This window comes from Apiospora hydei, assembly GCF_038363865.1.
Source record: "Apiospora hydei strain CBS 114990 chromosome Unknown utg000007l_segment0_segment0, whole genome shotgun sequence".
Lineage (NCBI taxonomy): Eukaryota > Fungi > Ascomycota > Sordariomycetes > Amphisphaeriales > Apiosporaceae > Apiospora > Apiospora hydei.
Window position 1 is genome coordinate 1726296 of NW_027117366.1, and position 23334 is coordinate 1749629.

At 54.2% G+C, this 23334-nt stretch overlaps 9 protein-coding genes across 9 annotated transcripts; 1 reads left to right on the forward strand and 8 right to left on the reverse strand.

The window, feature by feature from the left end:
- Positions 1–156: 156 nt before the first annotated feature.
- Positions 157–877, reverse strand: PG997_009616 (NmrA family protein; the record flags this gene model as incomplete). Its single annotated transcript, XM_066813931.1, has 2 exons — positions 157–589; positions 720–877. The coding sequence occupies 2 exons, from the start codon at positions 875–877 to the stop codon at positions 157–159; spliced, it is 591 nt and encodes a 196-aa protein (XP_066665893.1).
- A 502-nt stretch (positions 878–1379) lies between these two features.
- On the reverse strand, positions 1380–2307 carry PG997_009617 (MutT/nudix family protein; the record flags this gene model as incomplete). Its single annotated transcript, XM_066813932.1, has 5 exons — positions 1380–1618; positions 1711–1887; positions 1976–2097; positions 2161–2228; positions 2266–2307. The coding sequence occupies 5 exons, from the start codon at positions 2305–2307 to the stop codon at positions 1380–1382; spliced, it is 648 nt and encodes a 215-aa protein (XP_066665894.1).
- Positions 2308–2977: 670 nt separating this feature from the next.
- Positions 2978–4763, reverse strand: PG997_009618 (uncharacterized protein; the record flags this gene model as incomplete). The annotated part of the gene is made up of 4 exons (XM_066813933.1): positions 2978–3199; positions 3270–4069; positions 4125–4535; positions 4601–4763. 4 exons carry the CDS (start codon positions 4761–4763, stop codon positions 2978–2980), a joined length of 1596 nt encoding a protein of 531 aa, XP_066665895.1.
- Positions 4764–8261: 3498 nt separating this feature from the next.
- PG997_009619 (uncharacterized protein) lies at positions 8262–10029 on the reverse strand (the record flags this gene model as incomplete). The annotated part of the gene is made up of 4 exons (XM_066813934.1): positions 8262–8747; positions 8800–9218; positions 9280–9673; positions 9742–10029. 4 exons carry the CDS (start codon positions 10027–10029, stop codon positions 8262–8264), a joined length of 1587 nt encoding a protein of 528 aa, XP_066665896.1.
- A 1593-nt stretch (positions 10030–11622) lies between these two features.
- On the reverse strand, positions 11623–13568 carry PG997_009620 (uncharacterized protein; the record flags this gene model as incomplete). The annotated part of the gene is made up of 3 exons (XM_066813935.1): positions 11623–12550; positions 13352–13418; positions 13478–13568. The coding sequence occupies 3 exons, from the start codon at positions 13566–13568 to the stop codon at positions 11623–11625; spliced, it is 1086 nt and encodes a 361-aa protein (XP_066665897.1).
- An 833-nt stretch (positions 13569–14401) lies between these two features.
- On the forward strand, positions 14402–15121 carry PG997_009621 (uncharacterized protein; the record flags this gene model as incomplete). The annotated part of the gene is made up of 1 exon (XM_066813936.1): positions 14402–15121. The coding sequence occupies one exon, from the start codon at positions 14402–14404 to the stop codon at positions 15119–15121; it is 720 nt and encodes a 239-aa protein (XP_066665898.1).
- Positions 15122–15367: 246 nt separating this feature from the next.
- Positions 15368–17755, reverse strand: PG997_009622 (6-phosphofructokinase; the record flags this gene model as incomplete). The annotated part of the gene is made up of 1 exon (XM_066813937.1): positions 15368–17755. One exon carries the CDS (start codon positions 17753–17755, stop codon positions 15368–15370), a length of 2388 nt encoding a protein of 795 aa, XP_066665899.1.
- A 1945-nt stretch (positions 17756–19700) lies between these two features.
- PG997_009623 (uncharacterized protein) lies at positions 19701–20855 on the reverse strand (the record flags this gene model as incomplete). The annotated part of the gene is made up of 3 exons (XM_066813938.1): positions 19701–19796; positions 19852–20126; positions 20834–20855. 3 exons carry the CDS (start codon positions 20853–20855, stop codon positions 19701–19703), a joined length of 393 nt encoding a protein of 130 aa, XP_066665900.1.
- Positions 20856–22283: 1428 nt separating this feature from the next.
- Positions 22284–23208, reverse strand: PG997_009624 (short-chain dehydrogenase; the record flags this gene model as incomplete). Its single annotated transcript, XM_066813939.1, has 4 exons — positions 22284–22317; positions 22378–22748; positions 22798–22959; positions 23026–23208. The coding sequence occupies 4 exons, from the start codon at positions 23206–23208 to the stop codon at positions 22284–22286; spliced, it is 750 nt and encodes a 249-aa protein (XP_066665901.1).
- Positions 23209–23334: the final 126 nt, after the last annotated feature.

Sequence of the window (23334 nt, forward strand, 5' to 3'; positions counted from 1 at the left end):
GCAAGGTTGTGGGCGCAATGAGCAGCCTGTGTACCATTCCATGTTTTCCTAGTCTATTTTAAATATAACCTTTCACCTATCCTTCTAGAAGCATGCATGTAGAGACATGAAATCCTCACCCAAGGTTGGATATCCCGCAGGACCAACATCCTCCGCCTAGCTGCCGGGACGACAGGGTGGCCATGTCGTCCGCATTCGCAATGTAACTCGCAGGCCCATCCACGGCACGTCGACTATGACTGGTACTACTGCTGTCGTCACGGCTGTTACCGTGACCGCCGTGAAAACCCTGGCCGTCTCGTCATAGGTGATGTGGTCGATGGTGACCTCGAGGCTGAAGCCGTGGGCGCGGTCCGGGTGCTTGGAAACCCATTTGATGCAGTAGCCGTAATCAGCGAGGGCGACGTCCACGACGGCTCTTTCGGGTCCCAGGGGCAGGCGCCACGTCAGAACACCGTCGCTACCAACATCCCCTTCATCATCTTTCTCCTCAATTCTCGGCATCATGATTGTCAATGCCGGTATGGCCATTTCGATATAAGTACCCGCGGTGAATGCGGCCGCCTTCGTCCTGCTGCTGTTGCCGCCACTGCCATTCTCCCAAATCTGCGCAAGGATTCAGTCGGCCATGCGACCCTTGGCCTCGGCGTGGCCCGTCCGGAACGCCGAGTCGTATCCCGCCTTCTTGAGGTAGTAGTCGAGGGTACCATTACACAAACACCTCGGCCCCGGCCTCGACGGCGCCGTACGACTGGAGCTCGCGGAAACGGCGGCTCGTGGCGTCGCGGGCGAGGGCGCGGAGCTCGTACGAATAATACTGGGCTAAGTCTCGGACGATGGGGAGGCATTGGGCGCCCGTGCCGCCAACGACAGCCATGAGACGCTTGTCGTTATTCTTTCTGATGAAAATAGGTTTCTTCTATTGTTGCGTGGTAGTATGTAATGTTTGCGAATTGGATTGTTGATGTCTACCTACTTACTACGTTGAGTATGCCTGCCAAATTCATAGTCGACGCTCAGGGATAACACCCTTGGCAGACTCGCTCCATGGTCTGGGTATCTTACCGATGCCAGAACGAGTTGCAAAATATTATCACAAATAAATTCAGGCTTGATTCAATCACTGATATATAATATTCTTAAGACGGCCTTGGTTGGACTGGAAACATGCCGAGCTAAGTCGTGACTGATCCGTAATCTTTGGCAGTCGCCAAACCTTGGGCGCACGTAAGCAAACCGCTGCATCAAGCATCTTGATTCTGCCAACTCGCCGAGCAACTCACTCTCCATCTATCTTCTATGGATTGATGATCTAGTCGCTAAGATTGATCGCATCACAAGCCCTCTCGTATGTTGCTGCCCCTAGGATTTTCCATCCTTCACAGCTTGAACTGCTTCGCGATCTCGATGCCCTCGGCCAAGGTCCCGACCCGCGCATCGATGGCGTAGCCCTCGGCTTCGAGCCTCTTACACTCGGCCCAGAGATCCTTGAGCGGGGCCGTGAAGACCTCGATGAACTCGTCGTCTTCCAGCTGCGGTTTGGGGTCCTGGTTCTCCGGCAGGCTCATGTCAATGGTGACGTGCACCATCCGCAGGTTGGTGTTGCAGAATCCAGGGTCTATCAAGGCGACAAAAAAATGACGATGACCACACGTGTCAGCACATCAACACTAGCGAGTAGATGGGTTGACACAAAGAAGAAAGACCTACCGTTGAACATCATCGGCGTAGTCTCGGCGACCTCGGCCACGTATCCCGTCTCCTCTCTCAGCTCGCGGATGGCCGCCTGCTCCGCCGTCTCGCCCTCGTCGACCAGACCGGCCGGGACCTCGATGGTGACCTTGTCGATGGGAGGTCTGAACTGCTTCTGGAGCACGATCTCGGGGCCTGGAACAGGGGCTCGCGAACATCAGTCAGCCAACCGGTGTTGTGGGGAAGGAAGCAGGGAGAAACAACAAGCTCCCTCCTGACTGACCCGTCGGCTTTTCCAGGATGGCCACGATGCCGACTCCGTCTATGTCCCCGCCCTTGGGCCGTGTGCGCCTCTCGGCGGTCTCCCACGTCCGTGGTTTGCCGCGGGCATCCTCATAGTCGATCCTGGGAGAAGCATGTCAGCTTTGATGTAGTATGCAGGGGAGAAGCAAAATACAATGAGCTCACTTCAGTAGCTTGATCCATCTGGCGTCGTTGGTGTCCTTCCGTAGGCATATAAAGTCAGCCATGGGTCCCTGAGGCTATGCAAAGTCGGAATTCGGGCGGACCCACCAGTGGCTGTGTAGAAACCACCTTTGCATCGTTCGTCGACATCGTATACGCTAAAGAACGTGTAGGGACTTTGATGACTGTGTTGATTATGGACTTCTGCGCAAAGAGGTGGGAAGGGTGATCACTTTAGAGGAGGTCCTGGTTGAGAAGCGGTGGGGCAAAGTGAGCAGGTGATGAGGTCAGGTAACGTTAGATCCTCTAAATCTTTGGGGCTGTGATCACCGAGTTAACGCTTATCAGTCAGTATTCTAGACTGGATATTCGGCAACGCTTTACCACAAGATTCAATGCCTATTCCAATATTGAGCTGAGCCGCCCCAAGAGGTTTCATTCATGTATTGAGGTCATTAGTCGTCAGCCAAAAGCCGCCTAAATAGCTACATAAGTTCTATACAAACTCCATGCCCTAGATAGCTCCCGACACGCTATGCCATATCGTAAGATTCGTAAGGAAGAAATCCTCCATCACAGTCGTAAAGAACGCCAAATGCCCCTTTCGCACACACTTCATGTATCCTCCAGTACTTCTTCCACCACAAGCAACCCAGCTTGAACAAGAAAATCTCAAGTTAGACTCACTCCCCGTCCGAAAGGGCCGGGTGCAGACGGAACAACCCATATAATGACGGGATGTTGCACGTGAGTAGTTGGAGCTCGGATTTTGACCATTAACCCCAACTTTCCGGCATCACCTCTGCATTTCCATAGTTCCTCAGCGGAGGTAGCCACGGACAGGCGCGCGGTCGTAGACGACTTCGTGCTCCACGATTCTCTCCCGCTCATCGTCGTACTTGTCCCGGCCCATCGAGCGACGGTGTCGGTGGCGGCGCTCCCATCGGTCTCTGCTCTCACGCTCCCACTCAATCTCTTTGGCCCTTTCGCGGCGGGCTCGTCGAATCTGGTCAGAGACGTTGACAAGCTCCAGAACGTCCTCCTATAGAAAGAAAAAAATATTAGTCTCGAACCCAGGCACGACAAGGTGGACGGTACACAAGGCAACTTACATATCGGAGGTACTGCATGACGTAGAAGAACCACTCCGTCTCCTCATATTCGTAGCCGCACTTTTCGATGGCTTCTCGCACCACCAGATCTTTGGTGATCTCGGTCCACATATCCTGCTCCTTCTTGCGAGGACGTCTCTCGCGGTCCCGGATCGAAATGCGCGTGTCATGGATGTCTTCCACAATGTCCCGGTCTCGCGACTTGTCTCTGTGCGAATCATACACCTGCACGCTGAAGCGATCTCGGTCCGAGAGCGGCTCATTGGCACTGGAACTGCTGACCACAGTACCATCGCGCTCTGGGACGAACTTGGATCGCCTGACACCGTTGTATCGCTGCCAGGTTACCTCGGCACTTCCGCCACCTACACCGTCCATCTGAACTCTCTCGGTTCCGGGAGGCACATCGATGATGGACCATTCCTTGGTGGCCCCGTTCCAGGCTTCGCCCATGCGGCCTCGCGAGTCAATCTTGCCGGTGATGTAGTCCGCCTCATCCGAGTAATCTGGGCGACGCTCTGGTGCGGCAGACTGCGCGCGGCGATGGCCGTGATCAATGTCGACATGCAGACGGTTCCGGTTGCTCTGTACGAGGACCTCGTCATCGTAGTACGAGGGTCGCTTAGCAGGCTCAGGCCGAGGCCGCTCTCTTGGTCGCGACCGAGAACGGTTGCGCCTTTGAATGTCGATCTCGGTTTCACCGCCGCGTGTGTAGATGTCGATATCAGTCTCGCGCTCCATAGTGCGCGAGGGTCGGGGCGCCGGTGCTGGCGGCGGTGGACTCGGGGCTTTGATGACACCTATAAAGTGTTAGAAAACCAACGCAATCTGGCTAGGGCTTTCCATTATGCTTACCGTGGTCAATATCTCGGTAGTGAGTGATCACCTCGCGCTCAATGGTTGGGCCGCGAATCACTGGCGGAGCGGCCGGAGCAGGCGGGGGAGATGGCGAGGGGCTGGGCGAGGGAACTCTCTCCTTCTCACGTTGGATGATTCGAATACGCTCCCGCTCCCGCTCCGGAGTAGGAGATCTTTCCCTGCGTCGTACCATTTCGCGATGATCGACACGAACCATGGTACCGGGCGAGGGCGACCGCTCTCTTTCCATAAATCGTGGTCGCCTCTCCATGGCCATTGAGGGAGGGGCAGGAGACCGCTCACGTTCACGCTCTATGAAGCGTTCGTGCACGTGGACTGGGCTAGGACTACGAGGCCTCCGACGGTCGACAGTCTCGATCTCCCGGGCGCGGAGCACCATGGGGCCAGCTTCAGGTCGACGGCCCTCATCACGAAGGAAGGCTGGCGTGCGGGACTCACGGTCGCTTTCGTACTCGCGAACAGGGGCTCGTGACCGCGGGGAGAGCTGCGGCGCTCCTGACGGTCGTAGATGTCTACTTCGTCATAGTCGCGACCACCACGTGGGGGTGCTGGGTAGTAGTTGCGGTCATCGTAATCCCTTGGGCGTGAGCCACCACCGGTCCTGTAGGTGGACATGCTTTAGAGAATTAGGAAGAAGAAAAAACAGGTGATTTTTGGGAGGGTTGTGATCTGGCAGGATGCTCCCGGAGACGTGATTTCGAAGTTGTGTTCTCTCCGACAGCAGGCGGTCAGGCGGGCTGGCAGGCTGGGCTTCGACAGTTGTCCCGCGCGGCGGGGTTGTGTTTCCAGGCGAGTGCGCTAGGTGGGAAGAGCGGCAGGCAGGAAGTATAGCGTCGTGCACAGGCAAAGTCTACTCACGACTTGGAAGGTCAGGTGAAGCGACGGAAAGCAAGCAGACGACACAGCCAAGCTTGCTGGGTTGGAATGGGATATGTAAGAAGGAGAAATCAAAATCAGCCAAGGGCCTCGAAAGAGGATTGGAAAGTTCGAGGCAGCTTCTATGGATGTCAGTTGGTCAGTTTTGGGCTCGGGGAGGGGAGTGGGCTGGCAGACCAACCAAGGACGGGCGTAGAGTAGAGTCTTATGGGGGAGATCGAAGAGGGACTAGAAAAACGTCGTCATCCTACATGCAAGTGCTGACCTCGCTCGTTCGTTGGGCGATATAGGGCCTGCGACAAGAAAATCGAGGGGGCAGGCAGGCAGGAGGGGACGAGGGGGGCTGAACTTGGCCGGGCAGGGCAGGACGGACACTTGCGCCTGGAGGGCGGTTCCAAAGAGCCCACCCGTAACCAAGTTGTCGCTCGATTGGCTGCATTAGCACACCTACCGAGCCGACCAAGCAAGAAGATCCAGGAAGAGGCAAGTAAATTGTGCATGCATTGCAACCTGCATACTTGCTTGATACCTAGGTAGGAGTCTCTTCTCGTATTTCCCTTAATAAGGCGGCTATAAGACTATACATGTCATATCAAACGAGGCGGGATGCTCCCCGCTTGCCCTGGCCGACTGTTTGCCTGGCTGCTTGCCCGCCTTTAAAAAAAGCCAATTTGCGGTGGTGCGCTTGATCTCATCGTGTGGACGTTTTGGAGCAGGCTGTGTGTGCTGTTGTTGGTGGGTAGTGCCCCCAGGCCCCGTGAGAAGCCCATAAGACAGAGGGTGAAATCACCTGCGTCTGGCACCTCTGATTGGGCAGGGGAAAACAGCAACTAACACACAATGGGTCGCGGGCTGCAGAACTGCATTTCTTCGACTCATCTCAGCAGCTGTGGTTTTGACACAGCCCAGCCAGCCAGTAGCCAGCCTGCCAGCCTGCTTCGCCGCAGAGGAGCGCAAGCGGTGAAAAAAGAGGAAACCTACACGGGTGACAGGAGTCAGTCGAGCCAAACACCGGCTAGCCAGGCCCATCCCAGTCAGATGTGGTGGTAGTGCTGCTGCTGATACTATTCGGTCGTGGAAAAAGCCTGATATGGAATGGAAAGAAGCGGGGGGCAACTATGCCTAACCATCCATCATGCCAGACTACCTACCTACCGCTCAGTTTCCGCGTCTGCGTCGGGTGCGACATGTGCAAAAGGTTCGAAATTGCAAAACGTTAGCAGGCTAGGACTACAGACCAGTGAGACCAGTGCCTACCCAACCCGCTGGTCCTGCGCTGGTACCAGCGCTAACCTTAACACCCAACCCGGCCATTAAGAAGCAAAATACTATCGGGATGGTGCGCTCTCTAATGTTCCTAATGTTCTTATCTTCTCATTTGATAGGAGCGGCAACCTGCGGTTCGGGCACCACCTCCACCACCACCATGTACCTACCTACATACTTACAAGCACTTGTACGCTCGTCAGCATCAGCATCAATTGGACCGGTCGAGACAAGGAAACAACCAAGCTGCGGCTCAACCGACTGTTTGAAACTTTGACGTGCCTCATCTGTTATTACCGTTCACTTGCTGCCGCTCGTTGACACGCATCCATCCCACCGCGGCAGTTGTTGCGACATGACCACCCCGGCCCTGGCCGTGGTCTTTTTAAAGATCCGGTTTGTACCAAACTTAGCATCTTCAGACGGCCCAGAGTCTTGCCAGTAACCCCTGCAAAAAGCTTGGCTGGGTGCTGGCCATATTACGTCACAACTCCGCGGCTACCAGAAATCCCAATGCCACGGTAGCATATGCTACCTACATGTATAATGGCGGAGGGGGGTTCTGGGATCTGGAATCTTCGGATGTCGCACTCGCGATATCTTTCAACTTTCTTGCTTATAGGATTATACTCGCGATCAACCAAATAGGGTCGCATCCAACTAGTTCAGTAGTAGAGACTCAGTTTCTCGCGCCTTCAAACGAGACAGGCATGGTGTCTTCAAATCCCTTTGTTGGCATGATGCATCGCGCCCAATGACGACATTGGTGTTTTAATCATGATTCGACACAAGCATTCAATGACTTGCATAGGGGGGTTTGTCGATGTTCTTTTGGCAACGAGATTCCAGATTTTCTTGTCTCAATTTTCGTATAGTTGGCAAGACATCACACCGTCTCTTGCAGATGGGTTTTCTACATATGACAGGACAGAAGTGGAAACGAGCTGAGATGGCCCGACAAAAAGTCGTGGGGCCACCAAACAGCCCTCACAAGGGCACTGTCATACCCGTGCTTGCTCTGGACAAAAAGAGCATTCCCAGTGACCAGAAGACATCGGGGATTTATCATAAAGTGCAAGAAACGCTTCAAACGTAGCAAAAGTCTCGATTGATACTTATAAATCCACAATGACAGCTCTGGGATGGGCAGAACTTTCTAGACGAGAAGATACCGCCTCTACACAGATCCAGAAGCTTCTATACTCATCGATTGACCTTACATAAAACCCCCCAGAGTGTCGAACTTCTTCTTTGTGAGAACGTCCTGCCACCAGAGTTGCCGCACCTAGAATACTGGGCACGCAAACAATGTGCACGTATATCGAATTCGTCGTAAAATGTCGACAGTGTGGCCGGACCATCCGTACGTTCAGATCGGGTTGGGAGTTCTGCAAAACCCGGCCGCGCTGTGTCTACGAACCATCCGGCACCAAAACCGAGCTGGCCATGTGTGGAAGCTGTCAGAACCAGTACGCGGCTGATACGACGGCAGGTGGGCTGATGGATAAAGATGTCACATGTGGTTAAGCGATCGGATCCATGCCTTGCAGAGTGAAAAAGAACGAGTGCATGGGTCAGCATCTGTTCATTGAAGGAAGTGACGGAAGGGCCGGGTACAGCACGTCAGAGTTAACAAGAGTTTAGTTGTGCCATCTTATGTCCAAACTGTCATGTTTAAGTCTATCGAACGCCGAAATTGTGGGCAGTACGACCGAGTATCGGGTTGAGTATATTCGTAAAGTGCGGTTTATTCGTACAAGAGTTGCAACTGGGGAACAAGTATGATCCATCCCACCCCTTTTGCAGCTGACTATTTCGGTCCGCATTCGACATTTTATACGTCTTCTGGGTGGCATATTTCTTTCCACCCTTTTCCCTCGTGAAAAACACCAAACGCCGAGCATCATGTGTGTGTGTATCATGCAAATCCAACCAGACAATTGCAAATACCCAAAGCGCAGCCATGGTGTTCTAACGCGTCTCGCGGTAGTGTCCCTCGCCCATCATCTCGTGCCTCGGGCGACTCTCCGCCATCTCGTAGTACTGCTGGTCGTTGTTCATCTCGTAAATGGGCGGGCTATCCAGCTCCCCGGGCCTCTGGACCTTCTCGACGGGTTTGTTGTGAACCGCTCCCCAGTTTTGTTGCTGTTGCTGTTGCTGGGCGCCATAACCTTGTACCGGCCACGCTCCTCCACCCACATCCGACTGCTGTAGATGCTGATACTGCTGCTGCTGGGGGTGTCCATAGGCGCCCTGGGAGTAGGCGGTCGTGGGCGCCTGGCCCGGCGACCCCGGATGTTGGTTGGCCGCGAGCGCCGCCGCTTCCGCCTTGTCGGCGCGCTTTTGTCGCTTCCGCATGCACCACAGCGCGGTGAAGGTGCCACCCACGGCGAGGGCTCCCAATGCCACACCGATGCCGATACCGGCCTTAGCCCCTGTAGAAAGGCCCGAGTCCCCCTCCAGCGTCGGCGGCCGAGTTTGATGAAGAGTTGCCCGAGGGGGTGCCCACCTGCAGACTCTTGTTGTAGTTGGGCAGCACCCTGGCCGCCTGCCACTTGCGTCCGTCCCCGTTCACTTCGACCACCTGGCCGCCGCTCACGTAGTACAGGCGGAGCTCATTGTTGCCGTAGTTGCTCGCGACCGCCAGCGGAGCCTTAGGGCTGTCCGCCTTGGGCCAGGTCTTGGCGTCCTGCCGTGCGAGCAGGGCCCAGCTGTCCTTGGCGTCGGAGACCTGGTACAGCTCACCGTCGGTACCGATATAGAAGACGGAGCGCATGGACTTGCTGTCGATATGGAGGCCCAGAGTGCTCGGCTGCCCGTCCCAGGCCGGGAGCGTGTAGTTGGGGGTGTTTTTGGTGTTCAGCTGGAAATCGGTCGCTTTGGTGGCATTGGTCGCTCTGGTCGAGTTCAGGGGGCGAGGAAAGGTGCCTGCCAGCGCGTAAGCTTATGCCGTCTCGTCAGACGGGCCGAAGGGCTAGTTAGAACTCACTGATATGCCACGACTTGTCGTCATTCAGCCTCGCGACCTCCATATTCTCGTTGTTCTTTGGCGTAATGACGGTGATGTTGTTGCCTTCGGTGAAGCCTGCGGCGATCGCACTCGATTTCATTTCATCATTTGACAGCGTTCCATATTCTGACCATCCCGATGCTCCCGGAATGTACCCTATCCAGTGGAGATGGTTGTCCGTGTCTCTATAGAACACCCGATATCCCGTGGTGGCTCCCAAGACTACTGCGGCCAGAGTTGTATTCGGAGACGGCGACTTTGCGCCTCCAGACACAGTATAGCTACCACCATGTGACCAATATCCCGTGTTCATATCGCAGTGCAGATTAGAATTGATAATATCGTCGTTCTCATCCATGAACCAGATTGAAGCCTAAACCATAGTCAGACTATCTGAAAACGGGCAGCACCCTGCTCCACGCTATTTGACAAAGCACTTACCTGAGTCTGAGTATTGTCGAACCAACCAACTCCCGCCAACGGGGATCCTTTCTTGGGCTTAGGCTCGAACAGTGGCAGAGTGATGGACTTGTCCTCGGGCAGGACGGGTGTGCTGTTACTGTTGCACAAGCTGTACCGAATAAGACCAGTGTCGTCGTCCTGCATCATCATGGTCGCGCCCATACGGTCAGTGTACCACGCCGCTACGGCGCCGGCAGATGCTTGGCTTGCCAGTAGAACCAACGGCAACATCGCGCGACTCCAGGAGCGAATGGTAGGAGCGGCCATCTTGACAACGCGTCCTTGAACAGGAGGTATGCCACTGGGAACGAGCGGGTTGTTGTTCAGGCCACAATGCACACTCGTGGTCCACCAAGAAGCCGGACGGGTAACAGAAGTAGAGAAGAGCTTTCGAGTGAATCAATATAATAGCAAGACTCACGACCTAGCAAAGTGGAACACCCGCGCACAGCAAACAAGACAAGAATAGCGACGGTGAGAAAAAGCAAAGAACGGAACCGACGAGGAGAGCGTCGATCGGTTCAGCTCGAGTGGCTCAGTTTGGCAATAAGTACCTAAGGTAGGCCTCACGCCATCCCATCCTTCCCGCGAGCGAATTCCTAGACTACTCTTCTTGTGCCGCAGCGGGCCCCCCCGAAGGCGAAGGCGAAGGCGGTAGCGGGATCCATCTTTGGGTGAATATACGAAGAGTGCAATTCTCAAACTGGCCGGGCATCTTCAGCCCTGCTAGCAGCAAGTTTAGGCTGTCGCAGGCGGTCGTGATTGGCTCGGCTTCCGAGGGATCAGGGCTGGGGCGCCAAAAAGAAGAGCATTGTAGGTTATTTTAAGCAACGACAACTTGGGTAAGATTAATCCTCCTGGCCTGCTATACCAAAGTGGAATGTTGCAGACGATCTTTGCCTTTTCCTCCGTCCAGATCTAATAGTGCTTCATCTGATTAGGCCAAGGATAGAGTCGCGTAAAGATCTGCTGCGTGCTGCTTGCTGCTAATAGCATATCGGATCAGAGGCAAGTTGCAATTTGAGAGCAGTGGGTGCGTGCGCAGTGATTTTGGCGCATTGCAATCAGGGTCTCTCTGCACTTGCGGGCAGGGGATCCTCGCCCGACGACGCCAACATTGCGAAGAGTTGCCAAGCCGCAGGCAGACGCATATGGAGATGAGAAGCGGAGAGATGTCAGCATCTTGTGGTCCCCGAGATCCTTTCTTACAGTAAGCAACGCTGGCCATGCTCCACGCTCCACCCCAACGCTTCATGTTGCACGTTTCCACCGCCATGCTTATTCCGCGTCGTCGCAACGTCGAGAGGAATCTGAAGGAGATGGCTGGGCGTGTGTAATGTGCCAACACAGTCATCATCTCAATCGGTTCCGAAGCTCGCGCCGCAGAAGAGCATGAAACTGACCCGCTATAGTTCTTCCAGTTGCTCTTCTTCCTCGGGCCCGACTACGTGTACTTACCACTCCGTGCAAGTTCCGATAATCAGATGAAACCATCACGTATCCCGATCACAAAATATCAGACCACGTTCACTTAACCTTAACACCGTAACCTAGCTTTGCGGCAATCGCACCTTGATCTGGGTCTTCATCTGCCATTGATTGGTCCTAGAAGCAGCGTCAGGGCGGGATTGTTTTAGTGACATGAGCTAGGCGTAGCCGCTCTGGTTCGTTTCATTATAGCACCTACGTTAGCCTCACCAACGGCCCTAATCTGTCAAGAAAGCCCCGAAACACCACCAGCGGCGAGCATACAGTATGAAGGACAAATAAGGAGTAATTCTTCTGCGACAACTCTAACAGTCAGGAGTGCAGCCACCCCCAAGTCTCAGCTTGCTGTATCCTTCACGATGCCTGGCACAATTAAGGACTGTAGGCATCGAACACGCTAGTTGCTCCTGTTCCCGTATGATTGGCGCCTCCCGGGATGTAGATTTTCCCCGCCACCACCGCGGCGCCGGTTCCGTGTCGAGGCACCGCCATGCTGGGCAGTTTCTCCCAGCTGTCGGTCTGTGTATCGTAGGCCTCGACCTCGACGAACACGCCGCCAGGCCCGGCCCCGTGCGCCTCGTCTCCCTCGCCGCCAAACGTGTAGATCTTGCCGCCCACCGCGCCGGCCATGAGCCCTCCCCGCGGCGTGGGCATGCCGGCCTTCGACACCCACGCTCGCGCCTCGGGCGCCGCGGTCAAGTCCAACGCGAACACGTCTCCCTTCACGTTGAGGCGCCCGTTGCACCGCCCGCCCATGACGTACATGGTGTCTCCGATGACAGCGCCCCCGGCATGGTCCCTGCCGCCGTCCGGAAGGGCCGGCCAGCCCTCGCCGGGCAGCCAGGTCCCCGTCTGCGCGTCGAAGACGGAGACATTGGCCGAGGTGTGCGAGATCCCCGTGACCGGGTTGTTGTCGAACAAGCCACCTGCGACGATGACGAACCGGTCTCTCCAGACCCCGATGGCGCCCGCCCCGCGCTTCGAGTCCTCCGGCATGTCGCCCTCGGATAGCCTCGTCCAGGCATCGGCGACCGCGTCGTACTCATAGCTGGCTACTGTGGGAAGGAACGGTCCGTCGCCCGTCAAGCTGCCAAGGACGTACAGCTTGCCGGCGACGGCCGCAAAGTGGGCGTGGTTCAGCGGCATGGGCACGTCCGCCACGCGGCGCCAGGTGCGGCTCTCGGTGGAGTAGGCTTGCACGAGCTGAAGTGAGGGGAATGTGGTGTCGTTGGGAGCGGCAGCTGTGATACCAGCGAGGATGTACACATCAGTGCCCAGCGCGGCGACGCTGTTCTCCTGCCTGGGCCCCAGGGGCAAAGAGGGTAGAGTTTCCCAGTGGCCCCCGCGTCAGGGTACAGCTGCTGTGTGTGAGGGCTGCAGCTGCGGCGGATGGGCATGTGGCCAAAGTTAGGAAGAGGAGGAGCCGTGAGGCAAAGGCGAGCATCCTTGGAACCGGCATGCTTCGAATATAACAGATGTGTGGTTAACTGGCTAAAAGGTTTATGTCCGTTCAATACTCTCTTCTGCTCACTCGGGGGACTATTGATGATATATCTAATTGCCAAAATTAGTGTCTTGCGACGGAAGCATCGTGGCTTGGTGAATTTACCCCACGGTTTGCCGGGATCACCTCTTCGTTGCCTGGTGGCTGATTTGCAAAAGTAGATGATACTCGAGGACAGCCTATCATTCAGCACGCCACTTGCCGAGCGTTGCATCCGGGTAGAAAGCTGTGCGGAAAGTGTTGCAGAACCGGTAATGATCATGGCTCCCTGCTGGCCATCATGCGGGGTTTATATATTATCGCTGGATCGCCCATTATCTGCAACTGTAAGCATGAGCCTCGATGGATGACGAGGCTGTTATGTCAGAATATTACCTCCTTCATGCCATGAACCTTTAAGCGAGATAGAAAGCGAATATCTCGAAACAGGCAGTCCAATAAGTTGAGTCTCGCCATGTTTTGCAAATCTGTCGCTTAGGGTAAGACTTCAAAATAGTACCCGACCTTTCCGGCTTAGAAGGACGGGCCACCCAAACGAGATATATTGTCCCGAAGGTGAACCTGTGTGGCAGTAAGACGCCTCGCGGCGAGCCTTACTGCGTTTCTTCAATCACTCCCCAGCCCAGTGCGAGGCCCTGGGCATAAGAACCGTCATCCTCCCGACCTTTCCGTTGCAAGCGTAAGCAAGCGCAGGTCCCTTCCTATGCAGTCTTTCTCGCGAACCCTTCTCGACGTGGTTTTGAGAATGGTCGTTCCGTTGGCCGACCGAGTGGCCGAGCTTCATCGGCTGTCGTGTCACGCTGGCTGGTAGCATTTCAAACCCCTGGGCCTGTCTCCACATAACTACATGAACATGTATGTATCGATTTGCGCGGGTATACGACCACCATGGAGTTGAGTAAAATGACCGTTCATTAATCGTCGTCCGAGACGCTCGGCTGGTGAGTCACAGGCAGACCATCAGCTCAATGATGAGCCGGTTGGAAATCCGATCCGACTCCAGCCCGTATACAGGCTCGGGAGACAACAGGCTGGGGATATATCAAGTCGCGGGGATGCGACCTGAACGGGTACAGCGAGAAGTTGAGAAGGCTCTAGGTTCGACATTGGTTTGGCCAGAAGCCCCGATGCCGGCTGCCCTAATACCCATACGAAACATGTTACGCAAGAAAATTGGATCATAAGCTGAAAGCGCCATATGGAGATACTCTCTAGCCTGTCCAGGTTGTCCACCACGAGAGCAATAGAACCACCGTATCTATACCCGAGTCGCCGGCCATGTCGGACTCGGCCTAATCCGGCGGCGATTGAGTCATGATGCCCGTGGATATTCTGTACCTAGTGGCCCGGGCCGCTGGTCCTACCAGTCTCGCCAATGCGCGTACTCAGCTACGTACAGTAGCTCTAACCATCGTGGCCCGTTTAGTCAGCTTCAGACTTCAGTTCCTCGGCCTGAAGCTGCTTTCTCTAGTGCAAGCTTCCGACGAAGGTATATAAGGGTCTCCGAGGCCGCATACTTCTCCTCATAGTTGGAGGAACCATATTTCCGACTCATTACTCTTCACTCCAACCAAGCTTTGTTTGCTGTTTGTCCCGAGTCAGCGTAGCATCAAACTGCACTGCAATCCATCAATAACGCCAAGAAAAATGCCCATCTACGCTATAACCGGAGGCCGAGGCGGCATTGGACTGGAATATGTCCGGCAACTCACAGCCAACCCTTCCAACACCGTCATCGCCACGGTACGTGATACATCCGCCGACATATCGGATCTAAAAGATGTCATCGCCAAGAGCGAGGGACGCGGCCACATTGTCCAGTGTGATGTCTCCTCCGAGTCCTCCATTGCGACTCTTGCCCAGGCTATACTGCCTATCCTGGGAGAGAAAAAGATCGACGTGCTGGTGAACAACGCCGGAATCCAACAATCTCAGAGCCAGACCGGACTGAGCATCGACGGCGCCTCGCTCCTATCCCACATGACAACCAACGTCGTGGGGCCTGCCAAGGTCACACAGACGTTGCTGCCTTATCTGCGCGAGGGCAGTGGTATTATTGCACACATCTCATCCGGTCTGGGCTCTCTGAGCTTGCTTTCGAACGGCAGTATCGAGCCATGCATGTCGCCATACTCCATCTCCAAGTGTGCGCTCAATATGTTGATGGTTCACCAAGCACACCAGCTACGAGGCAAGGCCGTTGTCGTCTGTGTGGACCCGGGTCATGTGAAGACGGAGATGGGAGGCCCCGAAGCCGAGGTCGAAGTCAAGGATAGTGCAAGTGGCGTGTTGAAAGTGCTGTCTGGTTTGAGCACCGAGGATAGCGGCAAATTCTTCTGCTACGACGGGTCGAATGTCCCATTCTGAAAAGGGGGTGAAGTGTCTAGCGTGGATGAATAAATCGGGAAGAGCGTGGTTATAGAAATTACAGTCACGGCGCAACACAAGTTATTAAGTTCAGTCATGATATTCGTCTAGTATAAGTCCCTAGGTAGAGCAGCGTAATTTTGTAATTCCAGTGTCACAACCGCCAAATACCCAGTGGTATAACCGCAATAAAAAATGTAACAATCACATCAATCATCCCCCTGGTTTCATCGGTTTTGCTCCCAATCAAGCCAGTCCACGCTTGGTATCCTTCGCGATTTGGCCGAACAAGCTCTTCTCCGGCTCAGGGTACTTTGGGCGACCTCCCAGAACATCTACCACCTCCTTCATGTCGGTCCAGTAAGCCGCCTTGGGACGGCGGTTCTGCCAGTCGGTGTGGCGAGTCTCCAACTCCTCCATAGGAGTAAACGTGACCTGCGCACCCTGGATGCCAATTACAGACGCGCTTGTGGGGTCGTTCTTGATCTTGTCCGGGTTCTCGAACGGCTTGGGGCCGAACTTCTCCAGTTCCTTGATGCACATAATGGCAAGTCGAACGGCCTTGCATCGATCCATGGCCGAGGGGATACCACCTTGCTGCAGATGGCCAGGGATGAGGTCCCGTGACTCGAAGCGGTTGTGTGCTTCCTCTCTGAAGACATTGGCAATGAGTCTGGCGTCGTACACACGACTGGCCTTCTCATTGACCAGGATCAACCGACCAGCTCTGGAACGACCCTTGTCTTTTTGGAAGGCCTCCTTAAGATGGCGAACGTCGGCAGCGAGCATGTCGAGGGTTACACCCTCCTCGGGGATATAAACAGCGCTGGCGCCTACGCCAAGACCGCCGAGAGTTGCGACATATCCCGATCTACCACCTTGAGTCTCGATGACAAACACTCGTCGTCGGGTGGCAGAAGCAGACTGCTTGATCTTGTCACAGTAGTTCACGAGCTCGTTCAAGCAAGTGTCAGATCCCAGGGAGTATTCCGTGCCGGGTACGTTGTTGGAAATGGTGGCAGGGAGGAGAGTCATGGGGATGCAGAGCTCAGGGTAGGTCTCTCGAGCCTTTCGCAATTGCGAGACGGAGTGGAAGGCCTCGAAGCCACCAATCAGGAACAGAGCGTCGAATCGGTATTGCTTGATGAGCTTCGCCATGAGCTCCATGCCTGATTCCTCTGGCAGCTCACGGTTGGTTCCAATCTCTGAACCACCCCTGCTGGCCCAGCCATCCACCTCGAGCCAGTCGAACCCCCGGACAGCACCCTCAGGCTTGTCACCGTGGTGCCTTGCGAAACCTGCGAAACCGTTGTAGATTCCGACAGGCTCATGGCCTCGCGAGCGGCAGTAGGCCACACCGGCTCGGACTGCTGCATTCATGCCACCAGCAGGGGCTCCTACGTTGATGAAGCCGATTCGCATTTTCTTGTTGGCAGGAACGTGTATGCTGGTGTCGAGGCCCATCGCAGTGGTCATCATGAAGGAGCTGTACATCTCTGCGAACTCGGTATCTCGCAGAGACATGGCCTTGTCGAAGTCTTGAGCTTCAATGGCCTTGGCAACTTGCTGAGTTGCAGCCACTGCAGCCATCAGGGGTTGGCGGGTGATCTTGTTCTCGTTGATCGTGATTACGCAGGTCTCGGGCTGGGGCTTGCCCTCCTTGACGGCCTGTGCAGCATCCAGGACGGCCTTGACGGCCTCCACACCCTGGAGGGTCGCTAGCATGCGGTCGTAAGCACCGGCAGGACCACCTCGCTGAAGATGACCAAGAGAGGAAATGCGTGTATCCAGTGCAAGACCCTTCTTATCAGCAAGAAGATCCTTCACCATATTAGGGGTGATCTTGCTACCGTGGCGGTCCATGGCACCCTCTGCGATGATGACGATAGTCTTTCTCTTGCCCCAGTCACGGTGCTTCTTCACGACTTCACACATCTCTTGTTGCCAGTTGTCCTCTCTAGGTTTCTCGGGGATGAATATGAAATCGGCGCCGATGGCTACACCAGCCATCAAAGCCAGCCAACCGCAGTGGCGACCCATAACTTCAATAACAAAAGCTCGGGAGTGGGAGGTGGCAGTGGATTCGATCTTGTCGACTGCCTCGCAGATGTTGGCAAGTGCGGTATAGGCACCGATGGTGGCGTCGGTGCCGGAAAGATCGTTGTCGATAGAGCCTACGAGGCCGACGATGTTGAGCTTCTTGTAGGGCTCGACCTGCTCTTTGGTGAGCTGGCCAGTAGAGACGAGCTCCTCAACCAGCGAGGGCCATTCAGCCCGGAACTTGTCTGCACCTGTCAGGGATCCGTCACCGCCGCAGATGATCAGGGCGTTGATGCCGTTGAGAATCATGTTCTTGGCACCTGTCAAACGTCCAGGACGCTCGTAGAAAGCCATGCAGCGTGCTGTGCCGATGTAAGTACCGCCAATGCCAAGGTAGCCTCGGACATCGTCCCATTCCGTCTTCTTGATGTAGCTTCCGCCTTGCACAAGGCCCTCGTAGCCTTCGTAGACGCAGTAGGCATCGCAGCCCATGTGGATGGCCATACGTACGACAGCGCGGACGACACCGTTCATGCCCGGGGAGTCACCTCCCGAGGTCATGACGGCGATCTTCTGTTTTGGTTCGCTCGCCATGGTGATTGGTGTTGCGGACTGTGGTTGTGAGGTGGTGGGATGTGGGAGGATGAGGTGAGAGGAAGGTGGTTTAGTTGGCGCGCGAGGCAAGTAAATAGGTGGGATAATCGTTCGAGAGGTGGGGCAACCCTGTACAAAACAACAGTTAGGCCATTGCGACTCCCGTGTATACCAGTGGAATAATTTCAAAAGATCAGGCGATTATCGTGTCGTACCTACAAGCGGTTATGCCGGGAGAGAGGGAAGGGGGCCTCCTGACCAGTCGGATACGCTGGAAGTTCTTACTTATATAAGTGCACACAGCTGGTCCGACTGATGCCAGCGGAACAAACGGATTGGCGAGACAGTTGCGTTGCGGTTTGCGATTCTCGGGCCAACAGAAGATAGTTCAATTCATGAGTCAAGTCGCACCTGCTACGGTTGGAAGAGCTCACTGATTCTAACCTTTAAATGAAGTGAGAGTTCCCCGGGCGGCTTCCCATGGGAGATTCCATGAGCGCAGCCGAGGAAGGCAGACCACCCCCGAAATAGAGCTGCAGTGCAACCACTGTCTTAACTCGGGCTGATTGAGGGGCCCAGGAGCTGTGACGCAAATAGCTGGGCACCCGCTGCAGGCAAGAGAGCTGCTTATCGGCCTTATCGACGATCGCGGGGCAGTTTCACTTTCAACAAAACCACCATGTCGTAAGTTCAGGACAAGGGTCTGGCTACTTTCCAACTAAATCTGCCCGGATTCGGTTGGGTTGAGGCTTCCAATGGGATGATCGGTCAGAAGTCAGGGCTGAAAAGTTTACCTAAGACGCTCTCTCCCTCCCGTCTTTTCCCTTGACTGAGTCGCTATGCATTTTCTGTACTTGATGTATCTACCTAACCTACAGCGCGAGTAGGCAGATAGATGACTTCCTCTTGCATATTGGGCAGCCTCTTCTGATTGATTCCATCCATGGCAAACAAACCCCTCACTTACGCAACTGCTTCGCTCGCAAGTGACGTCGGGTTCGGCCGGCCGGCCCTGCTGAACAAATGCTCAGCCCATACAAACGGTCTAGCTTTTTGGGTTGGGTCAAACAGACTTTTCTTCAATGAAGTCACATCCTCCCAAGCTAAAACTCGAGCCCCCCACAATGAAGCCGTGTCAGTGCCGCGATGCCACTGCAGCGTCGGTGAACAGCTCGGCGCTGGTCTGGCCAACCAGTGTCCCCGTCCAGGTCCTTTCCAGGTCCCTTCCAACCAATGACGAAATGCCAAAGCACCTGCAAAAATTCCCGCATACTCGCAGGCCTTCTGCTTCTCATGGATAATTGTCCGAATAGGCTTAGTAAGAGCTACAGATCAATACAACATACCAAGACTCCATGTGCATAATTCCGTGAACATCGCATCGCATCGTATTGCATCGGTCGGCGCACCAATCGTGATCCCCAATGCTGTTGAACGAGGGTGGGACACCCACGACCCGATCAAGCCCGGCACCGCTTAAAAAGAGGTTCTACTCTACACACCCATCTTTGACCTGTTTCTGCTCGTCTATGGAAGAAGGGTCGTTTCAATCTCATTTTCCGAGTTACCACTACCTACCTCTTCTCATTGAAGAGTAGGCCACCGGCTCATGAGCCACCCCTCTGCTACTGTTAGGTACATGTAGTACTACCACTTGACACTCCGGTTGCGCCTGTTGTGGCCCTCGAGATGCACACATCTGCCTTAGCTGGGTGAGTCGGATCCTCTGAATAAGGCTGCAATTGCACACCACTGATTACGGATGATTTTGTTATGATCAAGCTTTGGATGGTGTCGATGATTGTATTATTCATCACTCAAACCGACTCGAAAACGCCATTGATATACCAGCCCACTCCTACGCTCAATGAAACGCCATGCAATGCCCCCTATCAAACCAACGATGAATACTGAACACCTGAAATCGCTCCGGAGATCACATGCATTAGTTGTGTCTTGCTGCTGCCTGTGCGAACTGCTCTGCTTGTAGTCGCTCCAGCTCCTCGAGAGACATGCCACTGTCCTCAAACTTGTTTGTCCGCTAGCCATCAGGTTAGTATGCATTGCGCGGAATTTGGGGGAACGAGCTTGCTTACAATGTTCTTGATCACCTTCTGCGTCTCTTTGTGCTGGGCTGCAGCGTCGAGCACAGCAGGAACGTAGTCTCCAAAGCCGAGCGTGTCGAGAGCCTTGGTGATGTGGTCACACGCAATGGTCTTCTTGGCCTCCTTTTCGGAGATCTCGTTGGCCTCGGAAGAGACCAGGGTGATGAACTCTACACAACACTCAATCAACAGGTCCCTAGCTTCCTTTGAGAAGCTCAGTCCAGTCGAGGAGGGCAGAATCTCTGTCACGATTTTCTGGACAGTCGCTATAGAGACAATATCAGCGTGTGTTCGTTGTCTAGGGCCAATCTAGAGACATTATAGGGGAAGTAGCAGCCAAGGCTAAGCAAGCTTTGGTCAAGCCATCATTGGGATTGTGGACAACGTACCTTTGGGGAGAGACAAGTCATCGTTGCCTGGAGACTAAATGTCAGTTCAAATCCTACAAGTCATAAAGGCCAAACGAAAGGGGAGAATTAACCGATGCCATTGTCGAAATTCATCCAATAGCTGTCTTGATGTGAAATGTGGGGCATGTCGGGAGAATGGTGTGCACCGCTTGGTGAGGGCGAGGGGGAAACAGAAACAAAGAAAGAGAACGCCCGGTGGGATGTGATTTGTCGTTGGCGACAAGAAGGCGATGGTTTGTGCCAGGCTTTCCAGGGCCGAATGGGAGCAGTCGCAGAGTGGTGAGAAGGTGCGGTTATGTATGCCTACAGACTGGAGGTATGCGGACACCAACACCAACACCAACTCATTGCACTGCACACTGCACTGCTCTACACTTCCCAAGTGAGGCCTTCTTTGTTTCCACAAGGCAAAAGAAAGTAGGTCAAGTGCAAACAGTGCATGCATTGGAACTCCCCTTGTGCGCACTTGCAATAATCGGACATTCAATGTGGCCAAAGGCGGAACAAACAGCACAGCAAACAGGCAGGCTCAACACAGCAAGACGTGAACTGGGCTAACTCACCTCCGTACTCGTGATCCGACATATTGGGCTGTGGATGATATTACGACTCGAAGGCCCCGGCAAAGACTGGGGAGAGGGAAAACAGCAAATGGCTAAATTGAATTTGCCAGAATGAGGGTTGCCAAGTGAAGAATTACGGTGTTGGTTGAGAGAAACAAGCAGGGGCGCGAGGTTGCTGGAATTGCGTGGTTATCGTAATAACGGGCTGAGGTCGAGTCTTTGATATTGGCGGTTTGTATTGTACGCATCAAATCGCAATCGATAGATGAGCTGCAAGTGCCAACTGCTCCAACTACACGAGGTATGCAGTCAGGCCGCCGTGGGTGGATCAGCGAGTGTTTATGTAGCCTTCGCTCAAGGTGCATGTGGCTGATGCCTTGTCTCGACTTGCCCGCTGGCAGCTGGGCTGGCAGGCTGGGGGTGGTTCCCTCTGTGGCGCAACAGTAGATTTTAGATGGACCCGGTTCCCTGAAAAGGCTTGGCGTTGCCGCGCGCGACCTTTAAATTTTCCTATTGGAATTCTCTGCTTCATATTCCAACCTTCCAACACAACATTCTCTCACATTTCCCCTGCCTCCTTCCTTCTCTTCCACGGCCGTTCAGCCTGGGAATACTCTGCAACATGTCTAATAGACATGCGAGATGACACTCATGTCCGAGACCGTCTCTTGTGGATTGTTCGGGGCTTTGCGCCGCAATGCCTCTAGTCGTGTCCCCAGCTGCTAACAATTTTCACCTGGGGACTTGTCGCCAGACAGTAAGTTGCACAAGCCACTACCTCTACCCTCCCTCGCCTTTTCATGATGATAAGGTTGTCGCCCCAGTCTTACCTTCGCCTCATGGCCCATGGTGAATGACATGTCACGCCAAATGACCGACTGATTCTTCGCAACAACATGCTATACATTTATTCCACTGCTTCTCTTTGGCCAAAGTATTAACAGTCGGGTTACAGATTCTTCCAAACAAGCATGAGCATTCATTCTTCTGTATGTGGTACCGACTCCCCGCGAACACCAGCCGGCAACGCATGATGTCCAATATTCAAGTACTATCAAATACCGATATTCTATGATGGACTTATATTCAATACCTGACATGGCCTCATCGTTATTGAAAATATTTTACCCGCATGGCGTCGGGCGGAGTGCTGATAGCCAGAGCATAGTGGCATCATGAGGGTCAACGCGACGACATTCGCGTGCTATCAAGGCTGGTGTAAGCTTGTGTAAGGTAAGGTGGACTGCTTTCGTTTTCTACCACTTCCTTGAATCCCCCCTTTGCTTATGATGACGAACCTATATTCCATGCTAAACCTGAGCATCGCTATGCTGAATACATATAAGGCCTTTTCATCTTTCGACTGAAGCAAATCCCCTCTCTGTCAACTTGTGAAATCTAATATTTTGGGATCCAAGCTGACAATTTGATATAGTATCAAGTAAGCCTTCTACTGAAATGGCGACATCTCGGTCGCATTCCATCTGTGACAGAGTTAGTCGGCCTTGTTTCTCATTTGCAAGGGCGCTGCGCGTTACGCGTACCGATAGTGTTTCCCGCTCAGTTCCTTCGGGGCGGTGTCAACCAGCTTTGCAATGACTGTGCCCGGCTGCTCTGGCTTGAGTAGCTTGCCATGCTTATGTTCGTCGATGAAGCTTGCGTGCTGGCTAGGTTCCATACCAGAGCCTCCAAGCTCCCTGATCTGCTGTTGCATTGCTGTATCAACCTTGCCTGGTGATACAGCGACGGCTACAATGTCGGGTTCCTCAACCGCTAGGTGCGCACAGATGTGGTTGATTGCAGCCTTTCCTGTTCCGTAAGCGGCCCAGGCGGCGTAGGCTCCTGTGGCGGCCCCAGAAGACACAAACACCACGCGACCTTTTGACTTTCGAAGCTCGGGGATGACTTCCTTAACCTGACAGATTGTAAGCGAGGCGCAGTAAGGTGCTGTGGCCGTTACTCACCAATGCTACAGCACTCAAGACATTGATATCGTACGCCTGACGCCATTCCTCGATATTGCCATCAGCAATTCTTGTGAGTGGTGTCAAGGTTCCGTGATTGATGACAAGACCATCAATCTTGCCGAAGGCCTTTTGTGCCGCCCCGATTATCTTGGGGGCTACCTGGATCAGGTCAGTAGTCGGTTTGTTGGCAGGATCGACGGGAGCTTCAGGTTGGGAGCAACTTACGGCCAAGTCGCTCAAATCTGCGGCCATGTAGGCAACGGCTTGCGGATGGCTGTCTTTTATTTTCTGCAGGTCCGTTTCCGACCGTGCAACTAGGAACACATTATGCGATGCCTTGAGCAGGATCTCCGCAATCGCCAGGCCCAAGCCTCGGCTAGCGCCCGTTACGATGAAAGTCTTTGACATGGTTTCTTGCTTGACTTTGATGTTGTTGCTGTCGAGACTTGAGATAGAAAAAGAATTGACAAAATACCCATGAATCGTTCCCAGTCATTACGGGATGTGAAGAGTCGGTGGATACGACTAAAACTC